The sequence below is a fragment of the Notolepis coatsorum genome (assembly GCF_963971535.1).
Source record: "Notolepis coatsorum genome assembly, chromosome: 16".
In the NCBI taxonomy this organism is placed as follows: domain Eukaryota; kingdom Metazoa; phylum Chordata; class Actinopteri; order Aulopiformes; family Paralepididae; genus Notolepis; species Notolepis coatsorum.
This window is the reverse complement of record NC_140180.1, coordinates 51,489,416-51,507,877: the sequence shown is the minus strand read 5'-3', so window position 1 is coordinate 51,507,877 and position 18,462 is coordinate 51,489,416. Positions and strand designations below refer to the sequence as shown.

General features: G+C 51.5%; 1 protein-coding gene across 3 annotated transcripts in view; it reads right to left on the bottom strand.

The window, feature by feature from the left end:
* slc16a2 (solute carrier family 16 member 2) overlaps positions 1-17,977 on the bottom strand; it is a 153,755-nt gene extending 135,778 nt beyond the window's left edge. For all 3 annotated transcript variants that reach the window (XM_084332228.1, XM_084332229.1, XM_084332230.1), the window contains exon 1: positions 16,983-17,977. In XM_084332228.1, the coding sequence (XP_084188354.1) occupies positions 16,983-17,427 (445 nt within the window). In that variant the 5' untranslated portion in view covers positions 17,428-17,977. The remainder of the gene's footprint in view (positions 1-16,982) is intronic.
* Between the last annotated feature and the right edge of the window lie 485 nt (positions 17,978-18,462).

Below are 18,462 nucleotides of genomic sequence, written 5' to 3'. Positions count from 1 at the left end.
TTTTGATGCATACATCTCTGCCCAGCCTACCCCACCTGTTGCTGTTGCGCCCCCGCACAGAGAGACCCATATCCCCGCACCAGAACGCTACGACGGGGACGTCTCTAAATGTCATGCCTTTATTTTTCAATATTCACTAGTATTCGGACAACAGCCGCACACTTAAAGTGATACATCTAAAATCGCTTACCTTACCTGTCGGGGGTCCAGGACTCCTGCGTTAGAATGGGCGACAGGCAGCTCTCACTTCCCTCTGCAATTCGTTCCCTGCATACATCGCAAAAGGTATTCGACCACCCTCCCGGGGGCTCGGATAGTTCTTGTAACTGCCTCCATGTTCAAGTTTAAGTTAAGTATGATGTCATAGACTATGTCAAATGTCATGACTCATAGTAGAATCGGCTGGCTTGTTCGCCATCCGCCAGGGAAACCGCAGATATATATTCCTTTACTGCGAATTGAGAGCGTCCCAAAAATGATTCCAGGCCACTATTTCTTTACCAACGGATTTCCAGTTCCGCGTTGACGCTTCCAACTGGTTCATGCGTCGGCTACACGCTGCTTTAATAACACTGTATTATCGAGACAGCGCCCCTATGTATGACTTTGAGGATCTGGCAATGAATTCCAAGAGTAGGGTAAATCTGCAGTGCCGGCACTGTGTAGTAGCGACTAGTGAGTCACAGTGCTGGCCGCCAGGCCGCGCAGTTGCAGCGGTTTGGGGGTAAAAACATGGGGGGGACAAATACTGCATTCTGAAATCATGCGGGGGACATTTTCCGGGGACCCCCCCGCAAGTTACGCCCCTGGGTCCGCCTATACTTTTAATATATACCGTAGTCATATAAAATCACGGGAGACTTGATAGCTTAGACTTATGATTTTTATTATCAGCAATGTTATAACATCCTACTGGTAAACGAAACACTGTAAAGGTGTGTGTGCATCATCATCATATATATATATATTTACTTTTTGATTACATGAAACATTATGAAGTATTCCCTTATGCCGTTTTTCCACGGTCTGCGCGGTACCTACTCGGCTCGGTAGTACCCCCCATAGATTAGATAGATATAAAGACGGTACCCCCCCCCCCCCCCCCCGTCAGTGTAGCTGGGGCTGCCGTGACGTCATCTTCAACGTGACACACGGAGGATTTTGACGCTAGCTATCAATCTACTGTATGAATCCAGTGCCTTATTAGCTCAATTACGCTAGCTGCAATGCTAACCGTTAGAACGCGAGGCTACTACCAGTTCATCCACCTCGTCGCCTCCGTATTCCATTGACGTTTCTGAATAAAACATGTAGGGCTAACGTTTAAACTCGCGAAGCTCTCTCCACTTCTCTCACACTCTCATATCCCCGGCTGTCTCCTCAAAACAAACCTGTGGCGCCGCCTCTCTGTCTCTGGGTGTATGTGTGTGTGTGTGTGTCTGTGCGCGCGTGCATGTATGTGCGTGTAAGTTGGGGCGAGTGTGTGCATTTTCTTTCTTTGAGAGGGAGAGACAAGAGACGGAGAGAGTAAAGGCAAGCGCTGCGCCAAAGTAAGTCATCTCAACCGCGGCGGCTTATAAACTGATGTGAGGGATTGTGAGAAACATCACGATGTCCGCGATACGTTTAAAAAGTGTATAGTCCGCGATACGTTTAAAAAGTGTATAGGTGCCTGGCTCAGCCTCTTTAACGTTACTGCTACTAGTGCTAGCCAGGCTAGCCTTACCTGACGGGGTGAAAAAAGTTGAGATAGTCAGTATGCTTTGCCGAAGTAACGCGCTCTTTCTGTCCCTTTCCTGTTTAGATTTTAACTTAGCAGCTCCGCTTTCCCACCGTTTAACTTTTTTATCCATGTTTTTTGAGTCTCATATGATACAGTACTACTTGAGTCTTAAGGCCTCTGCATGCTACAGAAACTTCAAAGCAACTGCACCACAACATCGACAAAGCAACGGTGTTGCAGACACTCTACCTTTATGCTTCTGCAAAATCAACGCGCAGCCTATGTAACATTGTACCCCGTACGTAGCTAGGTTTCCTAGATAGATGATGCTTCCCTTCTCAACCAACCCATTGATAACAGGCAGAAGAATAAGCATCATTTTTACTTCCGGGCGGGGGGTTTCAAAATAAAAGAGCGAGTCTAAAAGCACCGTAAATACGTTTATTTTTTACAATATCTGTGAGGTTTTGTCCGCTGCTCACCAACTTTCTCTGTCTTCTTTAAGCCTACTGTTAGGAATTCCCTACTCACTCTCTCTAGCCCCCACCCTCTCGTTCTTTACTCTCAGTGGCCACACCTGTTCGATTATCAATTACCTCTCGCACCTGTGGTGGCAGGCTAATTAGTTCCCCTGTGGGCTTTAAATACCAGGGCGCTTCCCCTCGTTTCGGCGTGGGGTCGTGTTGTATTCATGCTGAGTCATATTCTCTAACATCTAGACTCTTTCGGGAGATCCTCTGGTCTACCAATGCTGTATATGGATTTCTCCAGCCTTGAGATGTTTTGCTCCAGCCTTCGTCTGCTGTCGCCGTAGCCTGTGGAGGAGACTGTTCTGCGCTCCCTGTACTTCCACGGGAGGCACCCCAGCGCTCCACTGCAGACCCCAGCGCAGCTGTTCGTCCTGACGCACATCTAGACCAACGCGCATCTCCCGGACCCTCGGGCTTGGCATGCTCTCCAGTCACCAGCGCGCAACGCGCATCTGCAAGGGCTTGGCACGCTCTCCAGTCACCAGCGCGCAACGCGCATCTTCAAGGGCTTGGCACGCTCTCCAGTCTCCAGCGCGCAACGCGCATCTTCCAAGGATCCTCGTGCTTGGCACGCTCTCCAGTCACCAGCGCGCAACGCGCATCTGCAAGGGCTTGGCACGCTCTCCAGTCACCAGCGCGCAACGCGCATCTTCAAGGGCTTGGCACGCTCTCCAGTCTCCAGCGCGCAACGCGCATCTTCCAAGGATCCTCGTGCTTGGCACACTCCTCCTCGCAGACGCACCCCGAGGCGTCTCTCGGTTCCGACGTGCACACCAAGGTGTGGCGCGCCACTCTGTTCCTCGGCTCCGACAGCGGCTACCCGGTGGACGACACCCTCGCCACCGCCGTTGTTCCAGCACCCTGTTCCTCGGCTCCGACAGCGGCTACCCGGTGGACGACACCCTCGCCACCGCCACTGTTCCAGCACTCTGTTCCTCGGCTCCGACAGCGGCTACCCGGTGGACGACACCCTCGCCACCGCCACTGTTCCAGCACTCTGTTCCTCGGCTCCGACAGCGGCTACCCGGTGGACGACACCCTCGCCACCGCCACTGTTCCAGCACTCTGTTCCTCGGCTCCGACAGCGGCTACCCGGTGGACGACACCCTCGCCACCGCCACTGTTCCAGCACTCTGTTCCTCGGCTCCGACAGTCGGCTACCCGGTGGACGACACCCTCGCCACCGCCACTGTTCCAGCACTCTGTTCCTCGGCTCGGACAGCCAGCCACCCGGTGGCGATGCCCTCGCCCCGCTGCTGTCCCTGTACCATTACGCATACGCCTGGGTGAGTTTTGATTGTGATGTCACTCACCCAGCGTAATGCCTCTTGCCCCCGTTCCCGCTGCTGTTTCCTGTACCATTACGCATACGCCTGGGTGAGTTTTGATTGTGATGTCACTCACCCAGCGTAATGCCTCTTGCCCCCGTCTCGCTGCTGTTCCTGTACCATTACGCATACGCCTGGGTGAGTTTTGATTGTGATGTCACTCACCCAGCGTATTGCCTCCTTTAGTTCTCACTTAGTTAGTAGTTTGGACATTTCATCTCCCACTCTGTTTTTGTTCTCACTTGGATAGTATTTTTGGACATTACATCTCCCCCTGTGTGTTAGTCACACGAAGATATTATTACTTTGTTACTTTGTTTATTTGGACTGTTCTGCATTTGCTCTGTTTGTTCCCTTTTGAATATTAACCCTCTCCTCTGTTCTGCAGAGCGGCCCAGATGTTTTCCCACCAGCCCCCAGTTCCTCCCTGTCCCCAGCCCGCCTCCGCGGGTCTCTGTCCCCAGTTCCTCCCTGTTCCCCAGCCCGCCTCCGCGGGCCTCAGTCCCCTTTGTCCCTAGTTCTCCCCTTCTAGTTCCACCTAGTTCCTGGTCCCAAGTTCTCCCCTTCTAGTTCCACCTAGTTCCTTGTCCCTAGTTCTCCTAGTCCCCAGTTCTCCTGTTTCCCTAGCTCTCCTTGTCCCGACATCTCCTAGTCTCTAGTTCCTCTGTTCCTTAACCTTCCCCTAGCGTTCCTTTAATGTTTCCCCTAGCGTTCATTAACCTTCCCTTAGTGTACCCTTTTCCTGCCCGCCTCTTAAAGGCACCTAGTTTTTCCCCTCTTGTTATATTCCTGTATTTGTGTTCTCCCTTAAAGGGACAGTGCCCTTTTCCCTGTTTTTCCCTGTTGTTCAATAAATATCTGTTTCTTGGCAAACCATCATACCTGTCTTGTGTTGTGCGATTGGGGTCGGTTACAAACCATAACAGTACGACCCCACCCAAATCGACGACCCCAGCCAGCACAGACGGTGTATGTTGAGTTTGCCTTTTTTTTTCTTGTTCCCTCTAGCTCCCCTCTAGCTTCCTTGTTAGCCTGTTAGCTCCCCTGTTAGCTTGTTGGTCTCCCCAGTTAGCTCCCCTGTTAGCCTGTTGACTCCCCCATTTGCTTCCCTGTTAGCCCTGTTTAGCTTCCCTGTTTAGCTCCCCTCTTAGCCCTGTTTGACCCCCCTGCAGCTTGTTAGGCCTCTACTACCAGCATGGCCCTGTCAGCTAGCCATGCCCTGGCAGCTAACCCAGTCCCTCAGCAGAGCCCCAGTCTGCTAGCTTAGCCCCGGCTGCTAGCACAGCCTCTATGTTTTATGCAGCCCTTGCTGCTGGCATGGGCCCTGTAGCTAGCCATGCCAGGCAGCTAACCCAATTCCCTCTGCATGGCCCCGGTCTGCTAGCTTGGCCCCGGCTGTTAGCACAGCCTCTATGTTATTGCAGCCTTGCAGCTGGCATAGGCCCTGTAGCTAGCCAGGCCCAAGCAGCTAACCCGGTCCCTCTGCATGGCCTCCACTTTTTTGTGTAGTTTCCCCACTGCTAGGACTGCCCTTTCAGCTAGCAAGGTCAGTTTATCTCCCACTGCTAGGACTGCCCTTTCAGCTAGCAAGGTCAGTATTCCCACTGCTAGGACTGCCCTTTCAGCTAGCAAGGTCAGTATTCCCACTGCTAGGACTGCCCTTTCAGCTAGCAAGGTCAGTTTCCCCACTGCTAGGACTGCCCTTTCAGCTAGCAAGGTCAGTTTATCTCCCACTGCTAGGACTGCCCTTTCAGCTAGCAAGGTCAGTTTCTCTCCCACTGCTAGGACTGCCCCTTCAGCTAGCATGGTCAGTTTGCTCCCACTGCTAGGACTGCCTTTTCAGCTAGCAAGGTCAGTTTATCCCACTGCTAGGACTGCCCTTTCAGCTGGCAAGGTCAGTATTCCCACTGCTAGGACTGCCCTTTCAGCTAGCAAGGTCAGTTTATCTCACACAGCTAGGACTGTCCTTCCAGCTAGCTTGTTCTCTCATGCTGGTCCAGCCCTGTCTGCCAGCCTAGCTCCGGCAGCTAGCGCAGCCTCTATGTTAATGTAGCAGTACAGCTGGCATAGGCCCTGTAGCTATCAGTGCCTTGGCAGCTACCCTTTCCCCCTGCTAGCCTAGCTCGGCAGCTAGCGCAGCCTCTATGTTGATGTAGCAGTACAGCTAGCATAGGCCCTGTAGCTATCAGTGCCTTGGCAGCTACCCTTTCCCTCTGCTAGCCTAGCTCCGGCAGCTTGCGCAGCCTCTATGTTGATGTAACAGTACAGCTAGCATAGGCCCTGTAGCTCGGTGCCCTGGCGGCTACCCTTTCCCTCTGCTAGCCCTTTCCCGGTGCTACCATGGTTACCCCTTAGCTACCCTGCTTACCCCTCAGTTCCTCTAGACCAGTTCCTCTAGACCAGTTCTCTAGACCAGTTCTCTAGGCCAGTTCTCTAAACCAGTTCTCTAGACCGGTTCTCTAGGCCAGTTCTCTTGGCCAGTTCTCTAGGCTAGTTCTCTGGACCCGTTTCCTCCTGACCCGGTTCCTCTAGGCCCGGTTTCCTCTAGGCCAGTTCCTCCTGTTGCCCCTCTGCTACCCTAGTTACCCTTCGGCGACCCTGTTTCTTTTGCTAGCCCCACTCTTGTGGTGGCTTCCCCTGCTGGCTTGGCCAGTACCTTTTGTTTTTGTCTTGTTTTGCCCCCTGCCACTCTGTCTGTATTTGTTTTGGGTCGCCAGGTGGCTCCCGTTGAGGGGGGGGTACTGTGAGGTTTTGTCCGCTGCTCACCAACTTTCTCTGTCTTCTTTAAGCCTACTGTTAGGAATTCCCTACTCACTCTCTCTAGCCCCCACCCTCTCGTTCTTTACTCTCAGTGGCCACACCTGTTCGATTATCAATTACCTCTCGCACCTGTGGTGGCAGGCTAATTAGTTCCCCTGTGGGCTTTAAATACCAGGGCGCTTCCCCTCGTTTCGGCGTGGGGTCGTGTTGTATTCATGCTGAGTCATATTCTCTAACATCTAGACTCTTTCGGGAGATCCTCTGGTCTACCAATGCTGTATATGGATTTCTCCAGCCTTGAGATGTTTTGCTCCAGCCTTCGTCTGCTGTCGCCGTAGCCTGTGGAGGAGACTGTTCTGCGCTCCCTGTACTTCCACGGGAGGCACCCCAGCGCTCCACTGCAGACCCCAGCGCAGCTGTTCGTCCTGACGCACATCTAGACCAACGCGCATCTCCCGGACCCTCGGGCTTGGCACGCTCTCCAGTCACCAGCGCGCAACGCGCATCTGCAAGGGCTTGGCACGCTCTCCAGTCACCAGCGCGCAACGCGCATCTTCAAGGGCTTGGCACGCTCTCCAGTCTCCAGCGCGCAACGCGCATCTTCCAAGGATCCTCGTGCTTGGCACGCTCTCCAGTCACCAGCGCGCAACGCGCATCTGCAAGGGCTTGGCACGCTCTCCAGTCACCAGCGCGCAACGCGCATCTTCAAGGGCTTGGCACGCTCTCCAGTCTCCAGCGCGCAACGCGCATCTTCCAAGGATCCTCGTGCTTGGCACACTCCTCCTCGCAGACGCACCCCGAGGCGTCTCTCGGTTCCGACGTGCACACCAAGGTGTGGCGCGCCACTCTGTTCCTCGGCTCCGACAGCGGCTACCCGGTGGACGACACCCTCGCCACCGCCGTTGTTCCAGCACCCTGTTCCTCGGCTCCGACAGCGGCTACCCGGTGGACGACACCCTCGCCACCGCCACTGTTCCAGCACTCTGTTCCTCGGCTCCGACAGCGGCTACCCGGTGGACGACACCCTCACCACCGCCACTGTTCCAGCACTCTGTTCCTCGGCTCCGACAGCGGCTACCCGGTGGACGACACCCTCGCCACCGCCACTGTTCCAGCACTCTGTTCCTCGGCTCCGACAGCGGCTACCCGGTGGACGACACCCTCGCCACCGCCACTGTTCCAGCACTCTGTTCCTCGGCTCCGACAGTCGGCTACCCGGTGGACGACACCCTCGCCACCGCCACTGTTCCAGCACTCTGTTCCTCGGCTCGGACAGCCAGCCACCCGGTGGCGATGCCCTCGCCCCGCTGCTGTCCCTGTACCATTACGCATACGCCTGGGTGAGTTTTGATTGTGATGTCACTCACCCAGCGTAATGCCTCTTGCCCCCGTTCCCGCTGCTGTTTCCTGTACCATTACGCATACGCCTGGGTGAGTTTTGATTGTGATGTCACTCACCCAGCGTAATGCCTCTTGCCCCCGTCTCGCTGCTGTTCCTGTACCATTACGCATACGCCTGGGTGAGTTTTGATTGTGATGTCACTCACCCAGCGTATTGCCTCCTTTAGTTCTCACTTAGTTAGTAGTTTGGACATTTCATCTCCCACTCTGTTTTTGTTCTCACTTGGATAGTATTTTTGGACATTACATCTCCCCCTGTGTGTTAGTCACACGAAGATATTATTACTTTGTTACTTTGTTTATTTGGACTGTTCTGCATTTGCTCTGTTTGTTCCCTTTTGAATATTAACCCTCTCCTCTGTTCTGCAGAGCGGCCCAGATGTTTTCCCACCAGCCCCCAGTTCCTCCCTGTCCCCAGCCCGCCTCCGCGGGTCTCTGTCCCCAGTTCCTCCCTGTTCCCCAGCCCGCCTCCGCGGGCCTCAGTCCCCTTTGTCCCTAGTTCTCCCCTTCTAGTTCCACCTAGTTCCTGGTCCCAAGTTCTCCCCTTCTAGTTCCACCTAGTTCCTTGTCCCTAGTTCTCCTAGTCCCCAGTTCTCCTGTTTCCCTAGCTCTCCTTGTCCCGACATCTCCTAGTCTCTAGTTCCTCTGTTCCTTAACCTTCCCCTAGCGTTCCTTTAATGTTTCCCCTAGCGTTCATTAACCTTCCCTTAGTGTACCCTTTTCCTGCCCGCCTCTTAAAGGCACCTAGTTTTTCCCCTCTTGTTATATTCCTGTATTTGTGTTCTCCCTTAAAGGGACAGTGCCCTTTTCCCTGTTTTTCCCTGTTGTTCAATAAATATCTGTTTCTTGGCAAACCATCATACCTGTCTTGTGTTGTGCGATTGGGGTCGGTTACAAACCATAACAGTACGACCCCACCCAAATCGACGACCCCAGCCAGCACAGACGGTGTATGTTGAGTTTGCCTTTTTTTTTCTTGTTCCCTCTAGCTCCCCTCTAGCTTCCTTGTTAGCCTGTTAGCTCCCCTGTTAGCTTGTTGGTCTCCCCAGTTAGCTCCCCTGTTAGCCTGTTGACTCCCCCATTTGCTTCCCTGTTAGCCCTGTTTAGCTTCCCTGTTTAGCTCCCCTCTTAGCCCTGTTTGACCCCCCTGCAGCTTGTTAGGCCTCTACTACCAGCATGGCCCTGTCAGCTAGCCATGCCCTGGCAGCTAACCCAGTCCCTCAGCAGAGCCCCAGTCTGCTAGCTTAGCCCCGGCTGCTAGCACAGCCTCTATGTTTTATGCAGCCCTTGCTGCTGGCATGGGCCCTGTAGCTAGCCATGCCAGGCAGCTAACCCAATTCCCTCTGCATGGCCCCGGTCTGCTAGCTTGGCCCCGGCTGTTAGCACAGCCTCTATGTTATTGCAGCCTTGCAGCTGGCATAGGCCCTGTAGCTAGCCAGGCCCAAGCAGCTAACCCGGTCCCTCTGCATGGCCTCCACTTTTTTGTGTAGTTTCCCCACTGCTAGGACTGCCCTTTCAGCTAGCAAGGTCAGTTTATCTCCCACTGCTAGGACTGCCCTTTCAGCTAGCAAGGTCAGTATTCCCACTGCTAGGACTGCCCTTTCAGCTAGCAAGGTCAGTATTCCCACTGCTAGGACTGCCCTTTCAGCTAGCAAGGTCAGTTTCCCCACTGCTAGGACTGCCCTTTCAGCTAGCAAGGTCAGTTTATCTCCCACTGCTAGGACTGCCCTTTCAGCTAGCAAGGTCAGTTTCTCTCCCACTGCTAGGACTGCCCCTTCAGCTAGCATGGTCAGTTTGCTCCCACTGCTAGGACTGCCTTTTCAGCTAGCAAGGTCAGTTTATCCCACTGCTAGGACTGCCCTTTCAGCTGGCAAGGTCAGTATTCCCACTGCTAGGACTGCCCTTTCAGCTAGCAAGGTCAGTTTATCTCACACAGCTAGGACTGTCCTTCCAGCTAGCTTGTTCTCTCATGCTGGTCCAGCCCTGTCTGCCAGCCTAGCTCCGGCAGCTAGCGCAGCCTCTATGTTAATGTAGCAGTACAGCTGGCATAGGCCCTGTAGCTATCAGTGCCTTGGCAGCTACCCTTTCCCCCTGCTAGCCTAGCTCGGCAGCTAGCGCAGCCTCTATGTTGATGTAGCAGTACAGCTAGCATAGGCCCTGTAGCTATCAGTGCCTTGGCAGCTACCCTTTCCCTCTGCTAGCCTAGCTCCGGCAGCTTGCGCAGCCTCTATGTTGATGTAACAGTACAGCTAGCATAGGCCCTGTAGCTCGGTGCCCTGGCGGCTACCCTTTCCCTCTGCTAGCCCTTTCCCGGTGCTACCATGGTTACCCCTTAGCTACCCTGCTTACCCCTCAGTTCCTCTAGACCAGTTCCTCTAGACCAGTTCTCTAGACCAGTTCTCTAGGCCAGTTCTCTAAACCAGTTCTCTAGACCGGTTCTCTAGGCCAGTTCTCTTGGCCAGTTCTCTAGGCTAGTTCTCTGGACCCGTTTCCTCCTGACCCGGTTCCTCTAGGCCCGGTTTCCTCTAGGCCAGTTCCTCCTGTTGCCCCTCTGCTACCCTAGTTACCCTTCGGCGACCCTGTTTCTTTTGCTAGCCCCACTCTTGTGGTGGCTTCCCCTGCTGGCTTGGCCAGTACCTTTTGTTTTTGTCTTGTTTTGCCCCCTGCCACTCTGTCTGTATTTGTTTTGGGTCGCCAGGTGGCTCCCGTTGAGGGGGGGGTACTGTGAGGTTTTGTCCGCTGCTCACCAACTTTCTCTGTCTTCTTTAAGCCTACTGTTAGGAATTCCCTACTCACTCTCTCTAGCCCCCACCCTCTCGTTCTTTACTCTCAGTGGCCACACCTGTTCGATTATCAATTACCTCTCGCACCTGTGGTGGCAGGCTAATTAGTTCCCCTGTGGGCTTTAAATACCAGGGCGCTTCCCCTCGTTTCGGCGTGGGGTCGTGTTGTATTCATGCTGAGTCATATTCTCTAACATCTAGACTCTTTCGGGAGATCCTCTGGTCTACCAATGCTGTATATGGATTTCTCCAGCCTTGAGATGTTTTGCTCCAGCCTTCGTCTGCTGTCGCCGTAGCCTGTGGAGGAGACTGTTCTGCGCTCCCTGTACTTCCACGGGAGGCACCCCAGCGCTCCACTGCAGACCCCAGCGCAGCTGTTCGTCCTGACGCACATCTAGACCAACGCGCATCTCCCGGACCCTCGGGCTTGGCACGCTCTCCAGTCACCAGCGCGCAACGCGCATCTGCAAGGGCTTGGCACGCTCTCCAGTCACCAGCGCGCAACGCGCATCTTCAAGGGCTTGGCACGCTCTCCAGTCTCCAGCGCGCAACGCGCATCTTCCAAGGATCCTCGTGCTTGGCACGCTCTCCAGTCACCAGCGCGCAACGCGCATCTGCAAGGGCTTGGCACGCTCTCCAGTCACCAGCGCGCAACGCGCATCTTCAAGGGCTTGGCACGCTCTCCAGTCTCCAGCGCGCAACGCGCATCTTCCAAGGATCCTCGTGCTTGGCACACTCCTCCTCGCAGACGCACCCCGAGGCGTCTCTCGGTTCCGACGTGCACACCAAGGTGTGGCGCGCCACTCTGTTCCTCGGCTCCGACAGCGGCTACCCGGTGGACGACACCCTCGCCACCGCCGTTGTTCCAGCACCCTGTTCCTCGGCTCCGACAGCGGCTACCCGGTGGACGACACCCTCGCCACCGCCACTGTTCCAGCACTCTGTTCCTCGGCTCCGACAGCGGCTACCCGGTGGACGACACCCTCGCCACCGCCACTGTTCCAGCACTCTGTTCCTCGGCTCCGACAGCGGCTACCCGGTGGACGACACCCTCGCCACCGCCACTGTTCCAGCACTCTGTTCCTCGGCTCCGACAGTCGGCTACCCGGTGGACGACACCCTCGCCACCGCCACTGTTCCAGCACTCTGTTCCTCGGCTCGGACAGCCAGCCACCCGGTGGCGATGCCCTCGCCCCGCTGCTGTCCCTGTACCATTACGCATACGCCTGGGTGAGTTTTGATTGTGATGTCACTCACCCAGCGTAATGCCTCTTGCCCCCGTTCCCGCTGCTGTTTCCTGTACCATTACGCATACGCCTGGGTGAGTTTTGATTGTGATGTCACTCACCCAGCGTAATGCCTCTTGCCCCCGTCCCGCTGCTGTTCCTGTACCATTACGCATACGCCTGGGTGAGTTTTGATTGTGATGTCACTCACCCAGCGTATTGCCTCCTTTAGTTCTCACTTAGTTAGTAGTTTGGACATTTCATCTCCCACTCTGTTTTTGTTCTCACTTGGATAGTATTTTTGGACATTACATCTCCCCCTGTGTGTTAGTCACACGAAGATATTATTACTTTGTTACTTTGTTTATTTGGACTGTTCTGCATTTGCTCTGTTTGTTCCCTTTTGAATATTAACCCTCTCCTCTGTTCTGCAGAGCGGCCCAGATGTTTTCCCACCAGCCCCCAGTTCCTCCCTGTCCCCAGCCCGCCTCCGCGGGTCTCTGTCCCCAGTTCCTCCCTGTTCCCCAGCCCGCCTCCGCGGGCCTCAGTCCCCTTTGTCCCTAGTTCTCCCCTTCTAGTTCCACCTAGTTCCTGGTCCCAAGTTCTCCCCTTCTAGTTCCACCTAGTTCCTTGTCCCTAGTTCTCCTAGTCCCCAGTTCTCCTGTTTCCCTAGCTCTCCTTGTCCCGACATCTCCTAGTCTCTAGTTCCTCTGTTCCTTAACCTTCCCCTAGCGTTCCTTTAATGTTTCCCCTAGCGTTCATTAACCTTCCCTTAGTGTACCCTTTTCCTGCCCGCCTCTTAAAGGCACCTAGTTTTTCCCCTCTTGTTATATTCCTGTATTTGTGTTCTCCCTTAAAGGGACAGTGCCCTTTTCCCTGTTTTTCCCTGTTGTTCAATAAATATCTGTTTCTTGGCAAACCATCATACCTGTCTTGTGTTGTGCGATTGGGGTCGGTTACAAACCATAACAATATCTAACGTTACACGAACCTAAACTAATCTAAAGTTAGTTTAGGTTCGTGTTAACGTTAGATAATGTACAAAATAAACGTATTTCCGGTGCTTTTAGTCGTCGCTTTTATTTTGAAATCCCCTGTTGCTAGCAGCTTAACTTTTGTCAGCCGGTTCTGTGCTTTAACGTAACTTCATTAGTTTCCAATGGAGAGGAGAGAAAGACCGACTCACATGCAGCTCAAACTACCTGTTGGAATAAATTAATTGATTGATGTTTAACTTGTCCCTGTGTGTGTCCAGTCATTTCGACTAGCAAACGTTGTATTTAACATTACCTCAGGATACCATTGTATTTAGTTGGTTAGCTATGTAGCTAATGTGGATAGCATTTTGAATATCACCAATGCTAGCTGGCTGGCTACAGCTTTATTTACTAAATTATGGAGGCTTTTTAATCGTCAAGGTAAGAGAGGATTTGTCATGATCAACTGAAGGCGTATGCTATGGAACAATATGTGCTTGGGTTTTCAGAAAAAGGCCAGTTATGACGCTAATTATTTAGCTAATATTGATAGCATAGCTTGCTGCCTACAACAATGGCGGATGGTATTCCTCGCTGACCAATATTATTCTATGACAGCCCCGCCCCCATTCACTACCAACCAATCACTGCTACGCAATACCAACGCAACGGGTCTTTAGATTAGATTTTGGACACAGGTACGCAACGCCAAAGCAACACAGTCTACAAGACTCTCTGCAACAAGTGCGCTGAAATCGCGCCGATGTTGTGTCGAAGTTGCTTTGAATTTGCTGTAGCATGCAGAGGCCTTTAGCCTACTTGATCAACTTGCAAGTGCAATTCTCGCGGTCAGTGGTCACCTGACCTGACCTGACAGTGACCCCTGGACCTGGACGTCAGTGTCACGTCGACTCAACGTCTCTCACCCCCTCATTATCAAACAATACAAAAAATTTAATAAAAATAGATAGAGATGAGATGATACTAGTAGTCACTATAGATGCTGTGAAAGTAAACGCTGGATCTGATTATATATATTTTTTTTTTCGTATTTTTTTTATTTATTTTTTACTAGTGTGTAGTGGAGGCCCCTAGTCACTAGGGGGAGCTCGAGGATATCCGCTATCAGCACCGGCGGGTCTCTGCTGTCTGTCATGATCCCAATCTGCCTCATTCGTGTCGGGGCTGGGATGTGGAGATGCGGGCGTGACAGCAGACTCTACGTCTAGTCTTCTTCTTCTTGTATATTTCCGGCGGACTACGCGTCTAAAACCATGAACTATTCAGGTATATTTGAGTCCTTCCCTTATTTGTGGAACATTTATAAAATAAAAAGTAGTCCACTTAAAACAAAAACTACCATGTGTAGACCTACTTTGAAATAAAACACAGAAAAGGAGAAAAAACACTGGCATCTGTAGACCTACTTTGAAATGAAACCCTGAACTATGCAGCTCTATTTGAGTCCTTCCCTTATTTGTGGAAAATCTATCAAATAAAAAGTAAATTTTTCATTGTTACTGTTTTAAACATGCAGTAGTCCAGCCCGTATTGAAAAAACCAAACCTTGACCCCACCCTGCACAGTAATTACAGGCCCATTTCCAAGCTTCCTTTTCTGTCAAAAATACTCGAAAAGGTTGTTCTGTGCCAATTGTCTCCCTACCTGCACCAGAACAGCATTCTGGAGACATTTCAGTCAGGGTTCAGGACTGGCCATAGCACAGAATCAGCCCTCCTTAAAGTGTCAAATGACCTACTCCTCACCGCTGACAACCGTGACTGCTCTGTTTTAATGCTGCTTGACCTCAGCGCAGCTTTCGACACTGTTGATCACACCATTCTATTAGATCGTCTCCAACATGGGGTTGGTGTCAGTGACACTGCACTAGCATGGTTCTCCTCCTATCTCACAAATAGAAGCTTTGCTGTCAACATCGCCAACTGCTCCTCCCCCTCAACCTCCCTCTCCTGTGGGGTCCCGCAAGGGTCCATCCTTGGCCCGATCCTGTTCTCTCTTTACATGCTACCCCTTGGTCCAATCATTCAGAAGCACAACATCTCTTTTCACTGTTATGCTGACGACACACAGCTTTACGTTTCCCTGAAACCTAACAACCAGTCTCTACTTAACAGTCTCATGTCCTGCCTGGATGACGTTAAATGTTGGATGGCACAAAACATTCTACAACTAAATCAAAACAAATGCGAAATAATCCTCTTCGGTCCCCCAGACGCTGTCACCACCCTTACCAACAGCCTTGGCAACCTGTCCTCCCTGGTCAAGCTTTATGTCAAGAACCTAGGTGTCATTTTTTATCCACAATTTAAATTCTACAGACAAGTGAACTCAGGCATGTTTTTTCCAACTACGCACCATTGCCAAACTCAAAGCCCTTCTCTCCCCTGCAGACCTTCAGAGAGTCATCCACGCCTTCATTTCATCTAGATTAGACTACTGCAACTCCCTCTATATAGGCATTAACCAGTCTTCCCTGTCCCGCTTACAACTGGTACAAAACGCTGCTGCCAGACTGTTGACCGGAACCCGCAAGAGAGACCACATCACCCCTGTCCTTGCCTCCCTTCATTAGCTTCCAGTATGCTACAGGATAGATTTTAAGGTTCTCCTATTTGTTTTTAAAGCCCTTAATGGTCACCCCCCCTCCTACATCTCAGACCTCCTATCCCCCTATTCCAACACCAGGTCCCTCAGGTCAGCCGATCAGAGGCTCCTGACAGTCCGGAGGTCTAACCTCAAGCTCAGGGGGGGCCGTGGCTTTGCTATCGCAGCCCCTGAACTGTGGAATGGCATCCCCACCTCCATTAGGCTCGCCCCCTCGATAGATGCCTTCAAATCGAGGCTCAAAACCCACTTCTACCTACTAGCCTTTCCCGTTCACTGACTCATGCCCTGTTTTCCTATGTGTTTGCCTGTGTGCCCTCCCATAAAACGGAGTGTGATTGTTGTCAATATGTATCTATGTGTATCTACCCTCTGTACAGCACTTTGGTTGACACGTGTCATGTTAAATGTGCTATATAAATAAATCTGATTGATTGATTGATTGATTGATTGATTGATTGGTCGCAAATTTCACACCACATATCAGGCATAGGCTACAGGTAAGCCTGCATTGTTAGTCGTGAAAGCAAATTAATCTGTCCACGCTGAATTAAACGGACCCTCTATTTTCCTCAGACTTTCCTTTTTTTGGATTTATCCATGGTTAGCTTACTGGGGGTCGGAAACTCAATATTTTACCACTTGCAGACGGCACGGGGGAGGCACAGGGTGTGACGTACTGTATATTTTAGTTGATGAAATATTTTTGTTGACTAAATATTTTAGTTGATGAAATATTTTTTCATTTCAGTGTCACAGTATGACATCGATCTCCAAAATAAGAAAAAAATTAATAAAAAAAAAAGTTAAAATTTTTTGTCTTTTTTTGGAGGCCCCTCGTCACTAGAGGCCCATGGGCCGCGACCCAAACGACCCGGTTGTTAATCCGGCCCTGAGCGTAGAGTGTACTGATTTTTTGGTGGATCAAGGGGTAGTGATCATGTAGCCCTCCAACTGGCCCTCCAAAAGGAGTGTTTTCAGATGCTGACTCCAAATGGAGGGGTAGAAGAGAGTGAGCGTAAAGGACTTAGGTTTCAGTTTCCCTTTAAGGAACCGCTCACACCATTCCACAACTATTCCCACTGCTCCAAATCAAGAAAATATTTATATTTAGTTTTAAGTATTTTGGCGGTCAGATACGGAGAGAGTGTTCAACCTGACGAACCGAGCATGTAGCATTCCTCATTCTGGGTTAGTTTTCTCTGTGGCCGGTGCCAGTAATGTAGGAGAGGCCCGTCCAGTTACAGAGAACCGGAGATGTGTCGTAACTCGCAGCCAGGTGTTGCAGAGATATTGAGGAAAAACAACTAATTGTGTGGCTTTTTCTCTCCAGGCGCACAGCAGTCCAAAAATGTAACTTCCACAACATTTAAGTTCAAAAAAATATATATATTGTAGGCACACAATTAACATAAAATCAAAATATGCTGTAAATGAAATGTATTGTATGTACATTTGCAATATCTAAATAGTGAAATAAATCCATGACAACACATTTGACTCGTTCATCTACTAGACTAGTATGCTATCAAAGCCTACGTGGGGGGAAATGCTATTGCGTTTGTAACACAGTAATTAACTGACTATCATCCAGTCAATAGAACAAGTGCAGAGCCTGGTAATACTCACCCACTTTGAACTGTGATGTCCGGTCATCGGGATCATAGTGGTCCTTCACCAGCATGATATGCAGGATGCCGAAAGAGTTCTGGATGCCGAAGATCGACCCGTTGCACCACGTCGCGGCCAAAACAACCATCCAACCGAACCCTCCGTCGGGCGGGACGAACCCCCCTCCAGCAGGTTCCCCCACCGCCGGGGCCCTGAGCTGGGACTCGGCGCCCGGAGATGAGGGCGCCTTGCCCCCCGCTTCGATCAGCTGCGCCGTGCTGTCCTCGTGTGCGATTTTACATTCAGCGTCTGCCGACTGGTCCGCCTTCTCGACCGGCGGGTTCATCATCTCTGAATCCCGATCGGGAGCGCATTTCTGCTCCATCTCTGAATCTGCAGCCTGTTCGATCCGAGGCTCCCCGTTGGACGTATCGGTTTGATTGTCTATCCCGTTTATCCCCATGCTCCGGTGGAAAGGTTATTATTGTGGACTCTAGGCACACATGCATCAGAAATAGTCACTTTTGTCAAATTGGTGCTGATTGGTAAGGTTGGTCAAAATTGGGGTAGGCTGTCCGGATGTCCCCCCCTCTCGTTCTTTAGCCACTATTTACAAAGCAGAAATAATTGTAGCCCAAGTCTGCTTCAACTTCATCATCAGACAAGACCCCGGTGTGCAAATCTCATTCTGGTGGAGAGCGGTCTGGAATCTGGATCTAGCAGAATGTAACATCTATTTCTCATCATACAGCTAAATTGTATTTCTGGACACACAATGTATACAGGGCAAAAAAATATATATTCACTTTTGTTTCCCCGCCCTGTGCCAAATATGGTTCATCCTGTGGAAGCGTCCGCTCCGATCATGTCGTTTGCGCACACAGTCCCGACGCGCGGTCCACACGATCCCCTGGTCTGTAATGCAATGATCGCCGGCTCCTCCTCTTTCATTTGTCAAAATGTTTATACGGGGTAAACATGAAACAGTCTCGGGCCTATGTGGGTCTCCGGGGTTGTCTCGTCCAAACACAGTGTGTCACAGTCAACCTGAACATGGCCTTCATTCAACAGCTTACCCCCGGCTCCCTCCCTCCCTCCCTCCCCCGGCAGAGCGACGCCGCCAATGGCCGCGCTGAACCCGGCTGTGGGACGGCGCTCCGCTTCGTGCAGCGTCGGCTTTATTGACGAAGACACTCGAGTGTTTCCCCACCTCCTCCTGAACTCTCTGCCAATCTCTCGATATACTAATACTAATACGATAATACTAAAAAAGGAAAATCACTAAGTGATCGTTGTTTCAAACAGTACTGTATTTGCTAATCTGGTATGTCATAAATGTATAGATGTATGTAGCACAGTTCACTACAGTACTCTACTCTATCTATCTGTATGTCGTGTACATGTCATATGTTATGATGAATTGAAAATGGGGGACCCTGATGTAAACAAGACATGTATTGAGCTGTACTGCACTGTACCCATTCTGCAATCTGTTAAT